This window comes from Boleophthalmus pectinirostris, unplaced genomic scaffold, assembly GCF_026225935.1.
Source record: "Boleophthalmus pectinirostris isolate CB_2022bp ecotype Guang Dong unplaced genomic scaffold, ASM2622593v1 HiC_scaffold_21, whole genome shotgun sequence".
Lineage (NCBI taxonomy): Eukaryota > Metazoa > Chordata > Actinopteri > Gobiiformes > Gobiidae > Boleophthalmus > Boleophthalmus pectinirostris.
In genome coordinates this window covers 18,660,460-18,679,867 of record NW_026571175.1, presented here as the reverse complement: position 1 = coordinate 18,679,867, position 19,408 = coordinate 18,660,460, and the positions used below count along the sequence as shown (strand labels likewise).

The 19,408-nt window shown below is 38.4% G+C and overlaps 2 protein-coding genes across 3 annotated transcripts in view; both read right to left on the bottom strand.

The window, feature by feature from the left end:
* The window catches only part of elmo1 (engulfment and cell motility 1 (ced-12 homolog, C. elegans)), an 80,158-nt gene extending 67,341 nt beyond the window's left edge, over positions 1-12,817 (bottom strand). Inside the window, exon 1 of one of the 2 annotated variants that reach the window (XM_055157042.1) lies at positions 12,687-12,817. The gene's annotated coding sequence lies outside the window, so the exon portion shown is untranslated. The remainder of the gene's footprint in view (positions 1-12,686) is intronic. The other variant, XM_055157043.1, reaches the window with a different exon arrangement.
* Positions 12,818-15,182: 2,365 nt separating this feature from the next.
* On the bottom strand, positions 15,183-19,302 carry rp9 (RP9 pre-mRNA splicing factor). Its single transcript, XM_020932792.2, has 6 exons — positions 19,035-19,302; positions 18,916-18,946; positions 18,718-18,847; positions 17,499-17,590; positions 17,190-17,251; positions 15,183-16,469 (listed from the first exon to the last, which is right to left on the bottom strand). The coding sequence occupies exons 1-6, from the start codon at positions 19,178-19,180 to the stop codon at positions 16,271-16,273; spliced, it is 660 nt and encodes a 219-aa protein (XP_020788451.1). The 5' UTR covers positions 19,181-19,302; the 3' UTR covers positions 15,183-16,270.
* Positions 19,303-19,408: the final 106 nt, after the last annotated feature.

Below are 19,408 nucleotides of genomic sequence, written 5' to 3'. Positions count from 1 at the left end.
AGGTTATAGTGAAAGAATTACTTACATTTTCTGTTAAAATTATGGCTCATGATCAATCGGGCCAGTTCAATCCCATTCAATTAAGGGATATTAATGGTTAAACCAACTCTGCATTATTCAGCACATAATAAATTCAAAAGAATCATTGCCATGTCCCATTAACTTCTTCAAAAGTAACACGTGGGTGATGAATGGAATATAATTTTGACTGGACTTGCCCTATACTGACTGATCACTGACACAACAATGATCTGAGAGTCCTGGGTAATGCTTCAAGGAGCAGCACATCCCACCAAAGTTCCCCACTTCACAAAATAAGAGTGTGTGAGGGAAGAACAAAGGCAATGCTATGAACCACACAAAACCTCTGGTAGGTCATGTGACAGGGAGCGGGGATGAACGCTGGCTTCTGATTGGCTGATGAGGAAAAGGGATGGACACAGGTCTATAGACCCATTGTCCGACTGCCTGTATGCATAGCGAGCAGTGATTTGAGCCCGAGTGCACTATTGAAGTAGCATTCCTCATTCACAAGCACAAAACGCCTCCATCCTACAGTGACCTTGACTACTCCAGCAAAACTGTGAGTCTCATTTCCAAGTGGGAGCATTTCATAAACATGGCAGATCCACCCAATATACATCAGTTGTACTGATAAAAATATTGTGACTGTTGGAAAAGAAAAAGCCTTGAACAAAAAATAAAATATGACCATGGATCTATAATACTCTTAAGCTTTTCAACTTCAGAATTCATACACTTTTCCCACACAATCTTCAAGGATTGAAAATGTATTGTATCAAATAATTTAAATTTTTTTAATCAGACATTTCATCTTTTTTTTTTTAATCAGACATTTCATCTTTTTTTTTTTTTTTTTTTTAATCAGACATTTCAAAATGTCAGAAATATGAACTGAATTTAAAATGTGGCATGTGTTTTATTATATAGCAGGTAAAACATGTGTAATCAAATCAACATAAATTGGACAATAAAAAAAGCTTGTAATTCTATGATTTTTTATTTTTTAAATCTCACTCAACATTCAGGGTTTTAATTCATGTTGAAAAATAAAAATCCTATAGACTGGTGCAGTAAAGCAGCTTAGTGAAACAGGTGATACAGCAGTTTTGTGTAACAAGTCGTATGACCACATGTAGTCCCCACATTCTGTAACCTCATTTACTGATGGAGAATAATCAATACTCTTACATCACAGTGCAAAGACAGGCCTGTTTCCTGCTCATCACTCAGCTGGCTCATCTCAGTAAAAATGTTTTGAACAAAGGGAACACAGTTTTGTTCTAAAACTAGGCTCATTCATTAAAACAGCATGAGGCACTTTTCACTTCCACAGAGTTTGGAAACAAATGATGACTGAAATTCCACTTCCTCAAAATGCTAAAATTACCCAGCAGAGCAGACAGATTGGAAAAAGGTGCATGCGTGACCAAAACAAAAGAGGAAGATATGGGCTCTTGTTATTCACAAAACACATGGCTATGGTTTAAACAGATTAGTCTTTGTAAAGGAGATAATGTGGCTCCAGTGCACTGGGTGGGAAACTCACAGACAGGTGTGATGAGAAGCCAAATTTACACTAGACACCTCAAACACCAACAGGGATCAGATTAGAAAAATGCAGTGAAGGACAACTTAGCATCAAATAGGCTAATGCACATTTTGAGCATTAATAAAGTGTTTTATACAATTCAAACCACCAGTTATGGGTAAAATATAATGAAGAAATAAAGTTTTTTTCCACTCAGTGGAATCAATAGAGATCACTGTAAAATGTACATATTTCACCAATTTAATAAAAAAGTAGTAAGTATGTGTTTTGCACAGTGATGTGGCGTATTCACTATATGATATATTCCCTTTACTTTGTAAAGTAGTGAGGGGAGTAAAGAATCTCCCCTCACTACTGACAGGAGCAGACATTGTAGAAGTGCTGTGTGTTAAATGGGATGTGAAGAATGGGGCATCCCGGGTCAGGGAAATTCCACTGCCACTGATTGTGAAGCCACCAAGGCCATGCTTTCATTTCATTCATTCAGAATACAAATATAAACAACCATAAATATTCTCAGAAAACAATACTGCACCAGGGAATCCCATGCAGTCATTTAGACACACAATTGCGCAAGCAAAACGTTTCAGTAGCAACCACTACCTCTGTAATGTAATAGTTAATCCTTTACATTTCACCATCATTGGTAACAACGTTATATTACAATGACTACATTATAGCACTGTAAAGCCATTACTGTACATTATTTAATGGGAATTCTACTTGGCTAAACTTCCTTTAGCTCAAAGGATTATGTCTTCACCGACGCATGAAATAATCTAAAGGTCATACTATTATGGTAACTGCACAAACCTTAATCTGCTGCTGTCTCTTTAATGGCTTTTAAACTGTGTCAAAGCCCCAATTGCTGTTACAAGCCTTATTTCTATAATGAACATACTCTTATCTAAAGTGCCAGTCACAGTGCCCAGCTCAGATTGCTATTCCACAGTATCCCCTGTTGGCCTGTGCTAGCCTAGATCGAGATAGAAACATTTGGGATTGATTTGGGGCTATTTTTACGTGTCCTACTTGAACTAAATGACTGTGATGCTCAGCGGAAGACACTGAAAACGCATATTGAGCTGCTGTTAAAAAAAAAATCATTGCTAAATGGTGGAGCTGGCAATGGAGGGCTGGGGCTTGCTTGGAATAGTGTCACAAGGGTAACATAATGGTAGTGTTATGCAGCTGTTTTAGGGTTTATGGTTTAGACCTGGTTTAGAATAAGCAAGCACATTCTTATAACAAGCCTGTTTAGTCTTGGTTTTGTTTAAGTCTAGGTAAAACTGAATTTGGTTGGCTGATATTTGCTGAAAAAGTTTGCAAAGTCTAATTATTTAAAGACTTGGGCGAGTATAGAAGAATGAGATGGCGGGGAGGTAAATCTCATGTGGACACAGGCAGCAGACAGGTTTAATAAAAGTAAAGAGATGGAGCCGTCTCTGGTGACCTGCTGAGATGACTGCTCTTATTGAACCATAACTCAGATGTCGATTACATAAGCCTATAGCACACAGGGTTGTGCTGCAGCTGCCAGTGCAATTATACAGCAGCGCACAGGGCTATCATCATCATCACAGAAGTTATAGGCACTCTACAGGACAAGTCACATTACAGGAGATGTGACGGGGATCGCTTATGGATGATTAACATATGGAGGTTGCATGGGAAATTAGCCCAGATCTTGACCCTTATATCCATCCAATCTCATTTGTACTAACAGTGCAATGAGAAAATATCAGTGATAATTTATGTATATGTTCAAGAAAAATATTCCCAATAAAACATATGAATAACTGTATTGATTTATGTTATTGTCATTAATAACAGTGCCATTTCAAGAGCATATTTGCATTTTTACTGCATGTGGCCTTTTTGATGTAACCCTCCTCATCCAGATTTGACAGTTTTATAGTTCAACCAGTGTGAAGCTGCATTCTGCTCAGCTCAGTGCTGCCGTCCTGTAGAAGTTCTGATGTGTTTGAGGCATTACAGCATTCATCAGGGGCCAGGGTGTGAGTGTGATTCCAAAAAATGTAATTTTTCTTCTTTTCAAAAAATTAAGGTCCCTGTGGATTAACCAATCACAGCATTTGTGATCCCATGTTGGACATGTTGCCCGTGCACAACAAGCTCTCTGATTGGCTACCAGGTACGTTGATTTGAAGCACAACTTATCAAATTGTGAGAAAATAGTGAAAGCATTTGTAACACTGCTATAGGATCAGAGCACATGGACATTTTTCTTATTACAAAGGGCTAATGAACTGAGACCTTGTGCCTTAACAAAAGAATCAATTCTGTTCCTCTAAATTCTGAACTCTTCTCCAAGCCACATTTAGACCATGCCTATCATTGCAATCTGATAACAATTTAATTGCGGTTCGATAATAAAAAATAATAATAATTTTTTAAAAACATAATATGAAACCCTAAACTAAAATAAAGAATTTTGGTTTGATCCTTGTCACATAAATATTTGCCACATGGACACTGATATAAGGCATAGCTCAGGCTAGGCCACATCGTTGCATATGAGAGGTTTCAGTCATGTTGGCAGTGTGGCTGGCACTAGTGATTGGGAACAAAAGAGTCACTGTGATGGTCAGTCCCTGCTCAGTGCACACAGGCCTGGCTCCAGCAGCTGTCCTGGGTCCCCTCCCTCAGCAGACCCCCAGCTGTGCACATACATCACTATACAGCACACAAACAGCACACAAGCAGCACACAAACACTGGTGCATGTCTCTGGGCACCATGGAAAATAGTACAGCGCATGCTCTTTGCTCAGTCGCCACTCTCAGAGACTATCAGGAGCATCAGGAGCACACCAATGCACCCAGCCACAACATGCGAGAGAACATAAAAAATACTGGATTTTATTTTCACAAAGGATTATTATGCTGAACAGTTAAATATAAAAAAACATTAAACCCTTAAGCCATACTGAAGAAGTACTATTAAAAGCACATTTTTAGAATAGTAGTTGAATACTTAGTCCAGCCACATGCATTCCTACTTTCTGTTCAGCCTTTCACTGCAAAACATATTATTGTGAACTTTATTTTTGCCTTCTGAGCTGACCCATGTGCCACACCCTTTCACCACAATGCTGTCCTGCTTCACCAGATGCTCTGTGCCCACTGCTTTACTTCAGCCATTCATTTACAAACCTCAGCCTCCCACTCTGCTCAGTACTGTCCTTTACTATTTATACAACCAGCAGCCTCCCATGTTTCAGTTCTAAACCATATGTTTCATCCAAACTATCTGTCCACCCTACTGTTGTACTGATCACTCACCAGCCAAATCCACCTCAGCCTACACCAAACACTGTGGTGACTGTGTATGTGCATGTGTATGCGCAATGTGCATGTATGTGTGTGTATGCATGTGTGTGTACATGTGTCCTCTCATTTGGGGAGCACTTGTGGCTGCTTTATGTTTCTTATGTAAAGCTATGGGTGGGGGCTTGTTCTGTTGTAGTGACAAAATGTAAAAGGAGTCACATTTTGAGCTATTTGGTTGTAATTTTTGTCTTTTTAGATTCAGTATTATTATTAAGAATAGCAGTCCTGTCTAGTATGTTATATTTGTTACTGCCCGCTCAGTCCCATTTATCTCGGCTAACGTCATCAGAGGTATAATACTACCTCCAATAAAAGCATAGCCAGAATGGACAGCACTAAACTGGAACACTATCACAGTGTCTTGAGGGTGCTGGGTCCCGTACTGATAATAAACTTTCCCGTACCATCAATAAACTTTTCCAGTGTTAGCTCGAGAGTTGAAGCGAAGGAGTTGTATTAACATTTATTCTACAATATTATAGTGAGTTAATAGAAGATGTTTTTATAGTGTGATAGTGGTCACAACAACAAGGACTCACCAAGTGGTTTTACATTTTGTGCCAGATGAACATCAGTCCATGAGACAAGGCAGCATACACAATATAGAGAATGAGAAACAAAATGCTATGCTATTGACAGTTTTAGATTTTAGAATTCAGTGAGGGTAAAAATTAATTCACCTTTATTTTACTAGCTTCTTACTTGAAATTGTGTTATAATCACAGAAGTATAACTTTTATGAAGACAGCAAACTCAAAGACACTCATTGTGGTCTTTTTTTTTTTGTACATGGAAGCAGCCTATAAAACACCAGTAGACTGTCCAGACTGGAGAAAAACACAAGAGGAGGGCATTCCTTAAGGCCACAGTTTTCATTGCTGTGGGTACGATGTCACTGGAAATTACGTAATCTACCCTGAGCCTAGTCCCCTCCTTTTCTCCCCTCCATTCAGTGTACGGGACACAACATGTTTCAACACATTTACACCTACTCAGAAAGCATTAGGTGATCAAGAGCTGACCTTTTTGGCAGGAAGTAACTACACATGGCATCAACAGGATGTGGCTCAAGCTTTGTTCAGAACTACATTTCTTTGCCATTATCTAAAACATATAGAAATGTTTGTCTATTTTTTAAAAGGGCCTTGGTATTTCCTGTGCCCTTATGCTGCACTGTCTTAAGGAAAATGCTGCTAGACAAGTTGGATGCACACATAAACAGACACAGCCAAATAAAAGCCGTGTTAAGCTTCCCCTGCAGACAACAAAAGAGCAGACACAGCAACAAGCCCCGAAGGCAACATTAAACCCGCTATGCTGCCACCACAGCACACCAATAAGAGACCATACTGATCCAAGCTGTGGCTACATGGACAAGAATAATCAAATATACTTCAACATGGAACAGTTTTGAAAGCCAACTATGTCATGTGGAAAGCTCTTATTCTAAAACCACTATAGCTAATACAATGCAGTATTAGCTGGTGGTTCCTCTTTCTAATATGCCATTTGACCAGTGATGAAACAAACCGTACAATACAAGATGGAAAAAGCTAACTTAGCTCACACAAGACTGATATGTGTAGTGCTCTGAATTGAGTTTTACACTTATTAAACTGGGATGGCTCTCGCTGAAAGCAACCGGAAAACCTGTAATGCCATGATGATTATTTGAATCTGAAAATTCAAACTTTTGTTTTGTTTTTAATTTGAATAAAAAGGAATTAAGGATTTCACTGTTGCTTTGCTATGGTCAATCAATAGACCTAATTGAATAATTACTAAATTGTGATTGTCACAAAATAATTGCACAGAATAATTAGGTGTACTATAAACAGTACTTTGCAATTTTGCATTATATAGCATCACTGAAAGAAACTGTGTTGCATTGATCTACTGAATCTAACAGGCCCATTTAACTATACTGGTTGCAAATAATTTAACTGGATACAAGTTATGAGTTTTTTCTCTTCTCTGTAACTATCAAGTTACTCAGATAAAAACCCACAAACAACTCCAAAATGTATGTCACCTGCGTGTCTCAAATTAGTTACAACATGTATTCTACACTGTGCTCTGTTAATGAGGTCAAGTAGAGAGCAAATGGGATTATATGTTGCTATAATTACTCATTTTACAATCTCAAAACAAACAAAGCTTTTAATACACCAATTTGTACATGGCTGATATATTAGCAATAAGATGGGAAATTAACTGAACAAATTGTGCCATTAACTACAGGGCACAAAAGCACCTATACAGCAGCTTCCTTTAACTTTACTTATCATGGAAACTGTTAAAGGCTGTGCTAGAATTTTGAACGGCCACAAAATACACATTCTCTTCTTTTATGAGAGTCTAGAGATGTGCTTCATTTAACTGTGCTTCAGGTGATGAGAGGCAGAGTGACGCTCTGATGGTGATTATGGCTGGTGTGGAGCCAACAGCAACACAGTGATTCAGAAACAGCTGGAGAACTGACCAAGAGGACATGTAAGACAACCAATCTCTGACATAGAGATCTGTTCACAACCAGGCAAAGTGACAGGGCATCATAAAGAAACACCATAAGAAATATAAATGATTAATATTGTCAAGCTCAAATTAAAAAGTGAGAAGAAAAGAGCATTATCCAATGTAAAAAGGTTGATCAGCTGCAGTTTTGGAGATGCTCTGAGTAAAGGTGTGAGCAACATGTTTTGATTTTGTCCCAAGTCATATACATCTCAAGTATAAATCTGTCTGAAATTGGATATTAAATCATTTTAAGGGAACCATATTTCTGGCACCAGCCTCAACACACCTTAATTCTGAACACCTAATGGTTTTTGGGTTGCAAGTGACTGACAGCCTGGCTTGTACTTTTTGCTGTAATTTGCTGAAAACCACGATAGCCATGGAGTGATAATAAAATAGAAGTAGTAAAAATGTTATTGCAAAAAAAAATAAAAATCTCAAGATGTCAAATATTTGTTAAATGTAAACATAAACCACTTAGGCTAGTAGAAATCCCTTGCTCACAGGTAAAGCTCTCATTAAGACTCGGTTTAAATCTGGTTTGAAACCACTTACGTTCCAACATCACAAAGATAAATGTTTGGATAAAATGTATCCAAAGTTAGGCATGCAATTCCACACAACAAAGAGAATACTCAAAGATACACAAATAAGTAAATATCATTGCACCTGTAAGAAGAAATACTAAGAGTTAATAGTGTTGTGAGGAAGGAGTGACTCTACCTTCTTTCTAAACGTCCTTCGGTGGCTTGATTTATTCAGAGACTCTGCTGGTTTGACATAAGGTCCTACACCTCCAACCAAGGCTTACAGCCCACTGCTACAGAAAGCAAAAAATGTTGACCTTGGAATGTTATGAGAGCCCCACATCTTTCACAGTGTGTACAAAACTAAGGGAAAACTCCACAGTGCAACCATGTGCACCTGAGAGGGCAGCGATGTGACAGAATGGGTTCATCTTAACTTTAATCACATTAATTATGCACATTTTTACTATGTATAACTTCACCTCTGTGTTACCTCTCTATACAGAACACGCAGTACGGTGTAAAAGTTTAGGAAGGGGCAAAAACCCAAACAAATTCTGTGTTAACATAATTCATAGAAGTTTATAATAAGTTATTTATTAGTGATGCGATGCTTAATAATAGTGTTGTGTGTCTTAAAGGCTTAACCACAGAGATTTAAGTAAGAATATTATATTGTTAAAATTCTAACAATGTAAAAGGCAATGTGTGCTAAGACATGCCAAAAAGCTCGTACTTTAGTAGTGTAGTTAAGTGAAATGGAAGACTTCCAGAAAACATAAGACAGCTCAGACTTGTCAATGTACCTGCGTAATGTGCAGTCATGCGAAAGTGCTGTCCATTCTCATCAAACTTGATCATTTTGACAACATCATTACTGAACTCATGCTTCAGACACAGAGGACCACATGGGGCATGTCTATGATTGGTCTATGCCAGATATAAACACAACACACTCGATGACGTATACTATATATTATATATTATGATTTTCTTTTACATTTGTTTTGATAGAGATTTCCAAAACTTTTCTTGAGGCAGATTTTGCAGCATTTATGAATGCACAGAAAGCCCAGAGGTATCTGCTGTGAAGTCTTCAGGGCCCTAGCTCCTAAAAACACAGTTGGTTAGGCTGTCCACTGGAATAAGGCCACCTCAAATACCTCTAGTGCTTTAATGCTAGAAAAGAAAATATAGGGATGTTGGATTTGAAGAGCTGGTAGCATCAGTATTGGAAGTTTCCACATTGTTAATTTTCATATATTTGCCATATAGTAAGAAGAAATGGTCCATGCCAGACATACTTTGATGAACTGCAGACAGGTAAATATCCTCTGAAACAACATGGACATGGAGCAGTGACCCATGCTAAAAGACACATGATTATGAGGACATGCCTCAGCACACATACACTAAAGACAGGCTATAATTACATGGTGCTGAAGAATAGCACCTGGGTCATACTGACACACCAGCAGGGAGCCTCTGTGAGAGTGACACAGACAAGCTTTGTGGAAAAGTAAGAACTGACACAGCAGCAGACAGCATAAAAAATCTGCACATCCCTGCAACTCATGCACAATAAATCATACATCTAGGGTACACGTGCACAGCTCAGAACAGCTGCCATCAGTTACAGAGATGCTAAAGGATACATTTGCAATCAAGCAGCAAATATAAACCAGAAAGGTTAGGATAACAGTCTGTGAGATACAACAATAGTATCATGCCACAAGGAGTAAATCAGTGATTTTAAATCACAATAGAAAGGACATCTGACTTAGGTATTAGCGTTAAATATTTGTACTAAACTAGTACTAACTCCAAGGCCAAAGCCTAAATTCAAGCTTAAGCTCATCAGGACTCATCAGAGTAACACTGCCACAAGTTATCCAATATTACAATGATATTTGCAAAAAAATGACACAGACACATGACTCATTAGCTTACACGCAGACAAGCCATAAGCCATGCTGGGTCAGTGGTCTGAGAAGCTCTTTATGAGATGGTAAATACCACAAACATAGGCCCACATTGAGAGGGCTGGCAGAGCCCTCAGTCTCACTGTATTTACTCACTCTCACAACTGGAATGTGCCAAAAAGAAAGGAGCGCTCTCAGGGATCCAGATCATTTTCTGGGTCAGCGACGGGGCTGCTCCAGCTACACAAGAACTCTGGACTTTAAAAGAAAACATGTTCAAGGATGCTCTGCAAGTAGCTTTAAGAAGGGTTGAATGATATGCCCTGGAAATGAAAATAAATTGTGATAGCTATAAAGAGTAAAAGGAAGTTGTGAAAGCAAGACCTCCCCTATTCCAACATGTGGGTAAACTCATTATATATTTGTACAGATAAATAATTCACTCTCACACACACTTAACAATATGTTCAATTCCAATACTTCAATCTACCTTGAAGCAAGGGGAGAAGGTAGCTGGAGTATAGCCATAGTATCCCAGTAAAAAAAAGGCATTGAACATTTTTTATGCAACAGCTCCAGAGCAGGGGATGGCAGCAGGAGCAGTAGGTTCCTTCTCACCCTCCTAATACTGTCTGACTCTGTGGCACCTCTTCATCGCACCCTTCCTGCCTACCTGCTGTTTTAATTAAACTCCATTCCACAGGGAGCAGTTATGGAAGGCAACATACATCTCACTAGAAACCTGGAAATGAATTCAACCCCAAACTGTAGACTGCTGTTGATGCCACTACATTAACATGTCAAGTATTTTATGTGCACTCTTAAGCCTCAAGGATAAATGGACAATATGTGAAGCTTTGAAGTTGTGCAGCTTTATACTTTCATATGGTAATTATGACTTTGAAAAAAAAAAAAAAAAAAAAAAAAGGAAATTATACATTAAGATGGAAGGATAGCTGCACTCACTAACAATTTACATACCTCTGTTTTCCCCAGGGTAGACAAGGGCGTGTGAGAAATGAGTGAAAACCAACCAAGAAATAAACAATGTAAATGAACTGCACTGTCAGGAAAAAATAAGTGTTAAGGTCACACTTGCGAAGGTGATAGGATGCCAAACAGCAGGCAGTGTCAAACACATACACACCACGGACTAGAAAAGGAGGCAAGTGAGGAAGCGGGTGAGAAATTGCACCCTCCCCGCTTCTAAACACTCTGAGATCTACAGTATCTCTTTCCAGTAATGGGATTCTCTGGATGAGGACGCAGCACTTAAGACAAAAGACTGCAGCAAACTGTTTAGTGCAAGTCAGGGCAGTAAACTTTTGACTCTAGTGTTCTCAAGCAGGATCCTATTACACTGTACCAGAGAGTTTTTGACAATACCATCACCTCAGAAAATATTTGGCTTTTCAATTTTTTTTTATCTGGACTAACACAATGGATAAAGAGGGGACAAACAGGAAAATACATCAGACTTAACGAAGTACACTCTGGACTAGAGCATAAACCTATAAACCTGGAACGTAAATCAAGTTATACTTAAAAAAAAGACATTAATCATGCCAAAACAACCTGCATGGTCTATAAGATAAATCTTTATTTGCTCCACAAAGGGGAATTGCAAAGTTCAAGAACAGTAGGAGAATAAGAACACACAATCAAAATCAAGATCAAGATAAATTATAATATGAAGGTTTCAAAAGGAAACAATCAACACGACACTGTGCCAGAGGAATAAAACTATAAGGCTACAAAACTTTAGTACAATAAGTGGGTATGGTTGTGGACCGTCTGCAGCATCCTGTGCTCTGAGGCTAAATAATGGATAGGTTTATAATTGCTCTTAAACTGTTTAAACTAAACTGTTTAGTTTAAGAGCAAGAAAACAGACTCAACACCATAGCAGCGTACTGACCCAACTATGAGTAGCTTTGACAGGTTGGATGCTGCGTGGGAAATGGCTAGAGATGTTTCATGGTCGCAATACTACCATGGCACAGAATTAGAACATAGCAAACAATGTAATGGGCCTTTTGGTGGTCTACATTCAATATTGCTGACAGACAGCAAAAACCGATAGACTTCACGCGCATGAAAAGGATGCTCAAGTTACCGCTTACTGGCCACTAGTTAAGACGGGCTAAATCGAGTTAGCCACAAGCGAACACTTTGCCTACGGTCCAAACTATTTTTGTATTTGATCATATACTGAAAAGCTCTTTCCATCTTTTCTAATTGTAGGGACAAGAAGTGTGAATGAGCTGGGCTAAAGTTAGACACAGCACCGCTAAAACGTGTATAATTAGCTTCGGAAGAAAACACCAACCCATTAACGCACCACTTTACGCATCAGTCACACAGCAAGCGCCCCTCACCCAAAACACCTAGGAGCAGACGATTATTATAACCAGTGTAGGTTTGATGGTGCAACAACAAACTGCAGCTCGGATGATACAAACTAAGCCATTTAAAACAGCAATGCGAATAAACGTACTTTATCACCACCGCAGTTGAGTCTGTCACAGCCAAAGCTCTGTACTGACTTGGTGAACTGGTAAACTGCGATGCTTTATAGACATGCTCACACATAAAGAGCGTTCCAGATCTTCTAAAGACAGTTCAGTCAACTCACTACGTATGAAAAAGCACAAACCAAGAGAAACCTGCGTATTTTCCTCGCTGCAGTGTGACAGACACAAGCGCTAACTGCAGCCAATCTCAATCAGACCCTCAGCGCGAGGGAAGTGTGGCTCTAGCCCAAAACAAGAGAATCATAGCGCGTTTTTACAAACCTGCCGAGGCGGTGACACTTCTAGATCCACTGTACAAGCTGTGTGCAGAGTTTGTGTGTGTTGAGAGCGCGTGTCTGTCAGCCAGTGGTGTTTTCTCTCCCTGAGATGCCGCTGATGGTCGTTCCACTTCCTCCTTTCTTCTGCCGTCTGCTGGCTGCTTCGATGATGCCACAAAGAGGACACATGCAGGAGCGAGTGTGGGGTAGGGCCAGGCTACACCCGCCCTGACACTGCCCAAGACATGCAGAGCAACGTGGAGTCTACACAACAAAGTCAGTGTACTGGAGGGGAAAAAAGGTAAACCGGAAAACAAACAAAATAAACAAACAAAAACAAACTAACTAACAAAAAATCTTAAATGTCCATAAAGTTTTTTTTTAATTTGTTTAGGTTTTTTTTTATTTAAAAATTCCACATTATTCATTATTTAGGCCTATTGCATAGATAGACACATACCCAAAAATATACTGGGCATTTTCAATTAGAACTGTTGGCAGACAAAAGCTTTACTCCAACAACAGGAATAGCAGATAGAAATAATAGTATAAATAATTCATAGTTATTGAATAGCACAGCTTGGTATCACACATATGGCTGAGGGTATTTTCCTGACCTTCCGACTGGACTTGATGGCAACAAAAAATATGAATTATTGATTTGCCATTACATGAGTATAAGCCTATCGTATGGCAGTTTTCATGATGACCAGCTAAAGTGCTGGTCCAATACTGATTTAGTGCCCAGTTTATTTTGTTTTCATCTTGGTGTAACAGTACATTCAGAGTTCTGTTTCAGTTGAACTGGAAGTAATTTTATTGCTGTATTCTGTATGACTATGACAAATCTTTCTAATATTCTAATATACAGAGTGAAAATCAGTCTGTATAGTGTACCAACACTGTGCAGCAGTGAAAGAACATGTTGATATGATACAGACAGTCCCGTGGCTCATCCTTGTCTCCACACAGCAGGAGCAGCAGGAGGAGGATTAATACAGGAACCCCATCCGTCCATCCTTCTGAAATAATCTGGTCTCACACACAAGCTCAAATCCATCTCTCACTCTCTCTGTGTGTATCACCAAGAGCTGCCTATTTACACAACAGCCTGCCCACTCAGCCAAATTTCTTTATATGGCTCCACAGATGGATTGCAAAAAAGACAGAAAATAATTTACTCAGTTGTGAAGGACATTTAGGTTTCAGTCCGTCATTTAAGAATATTCATTTGGTTCTAGGTTCCAGATAAGAGGAAATGCATAAAATAAAGAAATCAAAGGCATGCACTGTTCAGTTTTTTCATATAATGAGGGTAAAATTTACATCTGTGAATTCATTAAAAGCTCATAAAGGATGCAATCCATTTTTTTGAAACAACAAAGGAGCAAGTTCAAAGTTCAAAAGCAATACCGTAGAACTAAATGTATCAAGATCGCTCATGTAGTTTTATTGTAAACAAACATCTATTTAATTTTGTCTTATTTAAGGTGTCTGTACGTTCTGTTACTATTGAACATCTGGAGGTTAATTTCATATCTTCAGAAACAGACATTTCAGTATAAAGTGTATAGTTGTGTTTCAGGGTTAAATCCTGGGGTACAGTTTCTGCCCATTAATCCCACCATAAAAAAACACATATTGATGACATTGAACTGAAGACACAAACTGCTCATATATATCGAATCAATGAGTGCCCTTCTGTATCCTTCTGCAACTGCCTAAGGCCCCAAGTGTCTGGATGAATGCATCAGCTGTATTTGATAAATGAATAAAGGCTGTTCCCCAAAAGCAAATATACATTTTACATATACACCTAACTTTCACCTGCAAATGTTTTCTCTTTTTCCCCTCTCCATACTTCCACCTGGTGGTGCCTATAAGAAGAAAAGAGTAATTCAATTAGATTCTCCACTGACTAGTTTCTGTGTTTATGGCACCAACTCCCCCGTGCTCCTTCTGTGGCTGGTCTTCATCTGGGAGATTCATTACCACTTCAACAAAGAAGACCAAAAAGTCAATATCAAACATAATTCTTTGGTCTTCTTTATAATATAAGAAATAAAGATTTGTAAATGTTTGCTTTAACAGTCTAAATAAATTCTCCACTTAAAAGTGCTAAATGCAGTATAATTTATCAATCTTGATGGATCTGCGATTTCTCACTCCCCAAAGCATTTTACCACCTCTTAATCCATAAGAAGCAAATCTAAATGGAAATCTCGTTTGCCTGGTCCCTGTAGGTCTACCATAATTGTGTCTTAATAAGAGTCATTAAAGGAGGGGGTGCTCTTTTGTACAAGGATTTATACTTTAATTTTGCATCTTAAACAGAGAAGGAGAAAGTATATATTTAAAGAATCAGGCTAGACTTAAGTTTTTTGCAAACAGTGCTTCAGTGATGTCAGTAGAATGACATTATTAAAAGATTTTCACCAAATAACTTTATATGGTCATACGAGGCTAAAGGGTAAAACTTATTTATCACAAAAACACTTGGTTTGAAATATGAAATACATTTTATTCCGTGGAAAATAAAAAAACACAATTACTTACATTCTTTCCTCTTCTCACAAGCACCCAAACATTCAGAGCGGTGGAAAACATATTTAATTGTACCCCAACCCAATAGGGTTTCTCTCTCCTTCAAATAGGGACGGTAGCATGCACTTGTAGCTTTTAAGACCCTGGTAAAACAATCTTCTACATCAAAAGAGTCTGTTAACACATATTACCGATGAAGCTTTAAGACACAGGTGTCAAACATACAGCCCGGGGGCCAGATCCGGCCCTCCAAGACCTTTAATCTGGCCCTTGGCTGATTTTCTACTAAAATATTTTTATTATATTTTCTATTAAAATATTGGTAATTTTCTGCGGTGCTGAGCATAGTGGCGTCTCCAGCGTCTCTGTGCGTGGCCCCTCCCACCAGAGCAGCACAAATGAAGACTTGTGTCTTTCCAAATGCTCTTAAAGGACGATCGTTTTGACTGTTGACTGTAACACCCTTATCAGCAAAATGTCAAAAATGAGAAAAGCAGACACAGAGTGCAGAATTTTCCAAGAAAAATCGACTTATTCCTATTTGCATACAAGTTAAAGTTAAAACATTGTGTTGAAATTGGATTTTCCTTAAAGTTTCAGGTTGTTCATAATATTATAATATTTTGTAAAAGAAAGAGTTCATCAATTAAAAAATATTTCTGTAATAGATTTGACTTTCTCTGCACAAATATTTGAACTTATTGTTATTTTTGGGGTTTATATGACATGAGTTTTCTGATCCGGCCCCTTTGGGATCAAAGTAGGTTGGATACGGCCCCCGGACCAAAATGAGTTTGACACCGCTGCTTTAAGACATGGATGTGCACAAAGACAAGTGTGCATACTCCATTTCCTCAAAGTCTTAAATGCACCTTAATTGTACGAATAGATGGATCTCAACAATGCAGGGCAGATTTACGTGACAAGAGGTTTCCTAGGTACACTACTGTCTAGTGCACAATGCATAACATAATTGTTTCCCAATGTATCATTAACTTATGTTACTGAGATACATTTACAACAGAGCACACAAGCCTCAAAGTGTTAGTCTGAATGAGAACTGTCACTGGATTTGCACGACTTGTGTTTCCGCTTCCTTTTACGTTTCTTCTTGTCCTTCTTCTTCTTATCTTTCTTCTTCTTTTTCTTCTTGCTGCGCCGTTTGTCTGAGGAGGAGGAGCTCTCTGATTCAGATGATGATGAGGAGGTGGTGTCCTGGAGCAGCTGCTGAAGCTGCTGAATCCTAAAAAGAGCAAAGGGAGAAAGATATTAATCTCAAGTAGGAGAGTAGCAAGAGGTGATGTACACTTTGGGTGGCTCTGCTGGCAACAAGGTCAAGTGGCTCTCACAATAAGCCCCTCTCTGAACAGATCGGAGAAGTTATATAAACTTGTAATAAAAAATACTGCAGATTTTTGGATACTAGATGGTAATATCCTTCTAGGTAAGGCTGTGCTTAGTTTTATACTAAGTCTAAGTCTATACTTATACTAGACAATGATGATAATAATGATACAAAAACACTGTTTACAATTATGAATGTGAGGTTAACTAACAGACTTGTGACCAATATCAACATGACACTGAACCATGCAGACTTCAAAGAGCTGGTGGCCTTTGAGTAACCTTTTTAGTAATTCTTGCAAAAACACAGTACTTGTGTGAATGTGTGCTCCACTGCTCCATGTATTTATTCTGTATGCAAGAATACACAAAAAACAATGAAACGTCATGGTGTGCTATGAGTAAGTGAAAACAGCCATCACAGAATTTCCAGGTCAGGAGAGATTGTGCTACTCACCTATGGAAAAAGAGAACCTGTGTGAGACCCAACTCTGCCTGGTCTCCCTTTGTTCTTTTATCTTGTTTATCTTAAATGTCAGACTGGCATTTAGCTAAATTAAAAGCCCAGAAGGGCTGAAATAACCGAACAGAGACTAGACAATTATAAAGGGAAACAAACCTGGTTTCTTTTTCATTCCTTTGGTTTTCCCTTATCAGATCATACATAGGATCCTCGTGAGCCTTAAACACACAAAAACATACAATAGCCACTAATTACAACAAACTAGCTTGTATTACACTCTTTTTCTACATCTAATATTTCAGTTACAAAGTAATCAGGCTCCAATACATACACTAACATCTATTAGTGCATTAGGTACTGGCACAAATATCTCAATACCAGTAGAATTTCACTGCATGTCATCAATATTTTTTTTTCTAAAAATAACTAGTAAAGGCACATACAATAGTCACATACAATACTCACCACTCTAAACTGTTCTAGTTTCTGATTGCCTTTGATGAAAAAAGGGCACTCTCTGTCACCTGTTCTGTGGCCATAACGCTTGCATCTCCAGCCTGTATGAGAAAGACATGATTGGGTATAAATAAGAACCTAGCAAAACTGACTGTAATTTAAAACTGTTTATTTACATTTGTTTCAGGTTTCATGAGACAATGTAAATACAGGCTTACTAACACTCTCAGAACACTGCTCAAGAGTTTCAAGAGTAGTATGTTAATTTTTTCTATTACACTGACAGAGAAGACATTTGGGGAGTAACTGTAAAGTATTGACATGTTTGCAATCTCTCTCTGTAACTTAAAGGTACACTGTGCAACTTTTCTGGCGGAGGATCTGTCACCTGCTTGTCTCCATAGAGCTGTTATTGTTTTTTCTGGAATGTTCCATAGTATGGAATCAGAGATTTCATTTAACATTTATTTATCACGGGTGTTTCTATTGCTCAAAAATACAATAATTGAATAGGGGTGACTCTCCACAGATCTGAATTGTAATGTAGTGTAGTGCTGTAAACCTGCTTGTCTCCCTTGTGATAGATGGATTTAATCCAGACCTGGACATTGTACAGCTCCTTAGCCACATACGGCCCTTTAAGTTAATTCTGAATTACAAAATAAACATATTTTATAATTTTACCTCATGCCTGGACTAAAGCTGCATTGCTTTTATTTTAGGTGTTTTTGGAAGGCAACCTCACTTTTTCATTAGTCATCACATATACTCATACCAGCTTGTCAAAACAATGGTATTGACTGCTTTTTATAAAGAAATACAATTCATATTATGCAGAATTGATTTAAGCATTTTGGCCTGGCCCTCCACAAGATTTTTTTTTGTGGCCTCATGGAAGAAAAAAAAATTACCCACCCTGCGTTTAATCTATACTGTGGAACATAATAGACAAAGCAGTAAATACATAAATAATCATTCTATGGAGATAAGCAGGTGGCAGACCCTCCACTAAATTTTATGTAGTGCACCTCTAAGGAAAACAGTATCTTACGACTATAAAATATTGATGTCTTCGCAATCTCTCTCTGTAATTTGAGGAAAATAGTATATGTGAATATAAAATTGAGATTAAATGGGAGTAATGCAACTGAATAATACGGTTGAAATTATATGAGGTCTTGTATCATATCTTGCACTGTGGGGATAGGCCCCATGAGGTGTCACTTACACTGCATCACTTTGACCTCTTTCCCCAGCGGCATCCACAGGCCTTTAGTGGGAGCGTGAGCCAGAAATTGTCTGGCGTCTTCATTTCCAGGCTCTGCGGGAATACAGTCCTCTGGCTTCTCTTCATGCTCCTACGACAACACCTCTGTCACCGCACGACCACACATGATCAACTAACAAGACTCAACAATAACACTACCTTGATGTATCCTGGTGGTGGCTTTTCATAACTGAATACAAATAGGTTGTTTATCAAGTAAAAGTTTTATTACAGGGCAAATTCATCAAGTAATCAAATTAAATGAATGAACTACTCACAATGTCTCCACATGTTTCAGCTTTTGGACCTCTTGAGTAAGTTTTTTCGTTTGCATCTGTAGTAGTTCCAAATCCTCCTTTGATGTTTTGTGTTTTTTATTGTCTCTTCTGTCATCTTTGTCCCTTGTTCGTTTTCTGTCAGACATTTCTGTGGTATGTGCAATCAAATATTTTGTCAGAAGCTTTCGGTGATTAAAAATAAAGCAGTTTAAATCCCCTGAATACTGCTGTGCTATTTCGCTGCTAGGCTAGCTTCACTGAGGCTACACTTCCTGTGGGGACGTGCTGGTAAAGTGAAAGTCCAGCGACACCTGCAGGTCTCGAGGAGTATCACGCACAGAGCACGGCTGAAATATTTAAAATTTTATAACATT

What these genes read in the sequence shown, in the direction of transcription:
- rp9 (XM_020932792.2), bottom strand. Translation starts at nt 19,180, where the DNA reads ATGTCTGACAGAAAACGAACAAGGGACAAAGATGACAGAAGAGACAAT. An exon ending in CTGAAACATGTGGAGACATT is followed by an intron (nt 18,947 to 19,034) that starts GTGAGTAGTTCA and finishes ATTTGTATTCAG; the next exon opens with TTATGAAAAGCCACCACCAG. An exon ending in AGGAATGAAAAAGAAACCAG is followed by an intron (nt 16,470 to 17,189) that starts GTTTGTTTCCCT and finishes TGCTCTTTTTAG; the next exon opens with GATTCAGCAGCTTCAGCAGC.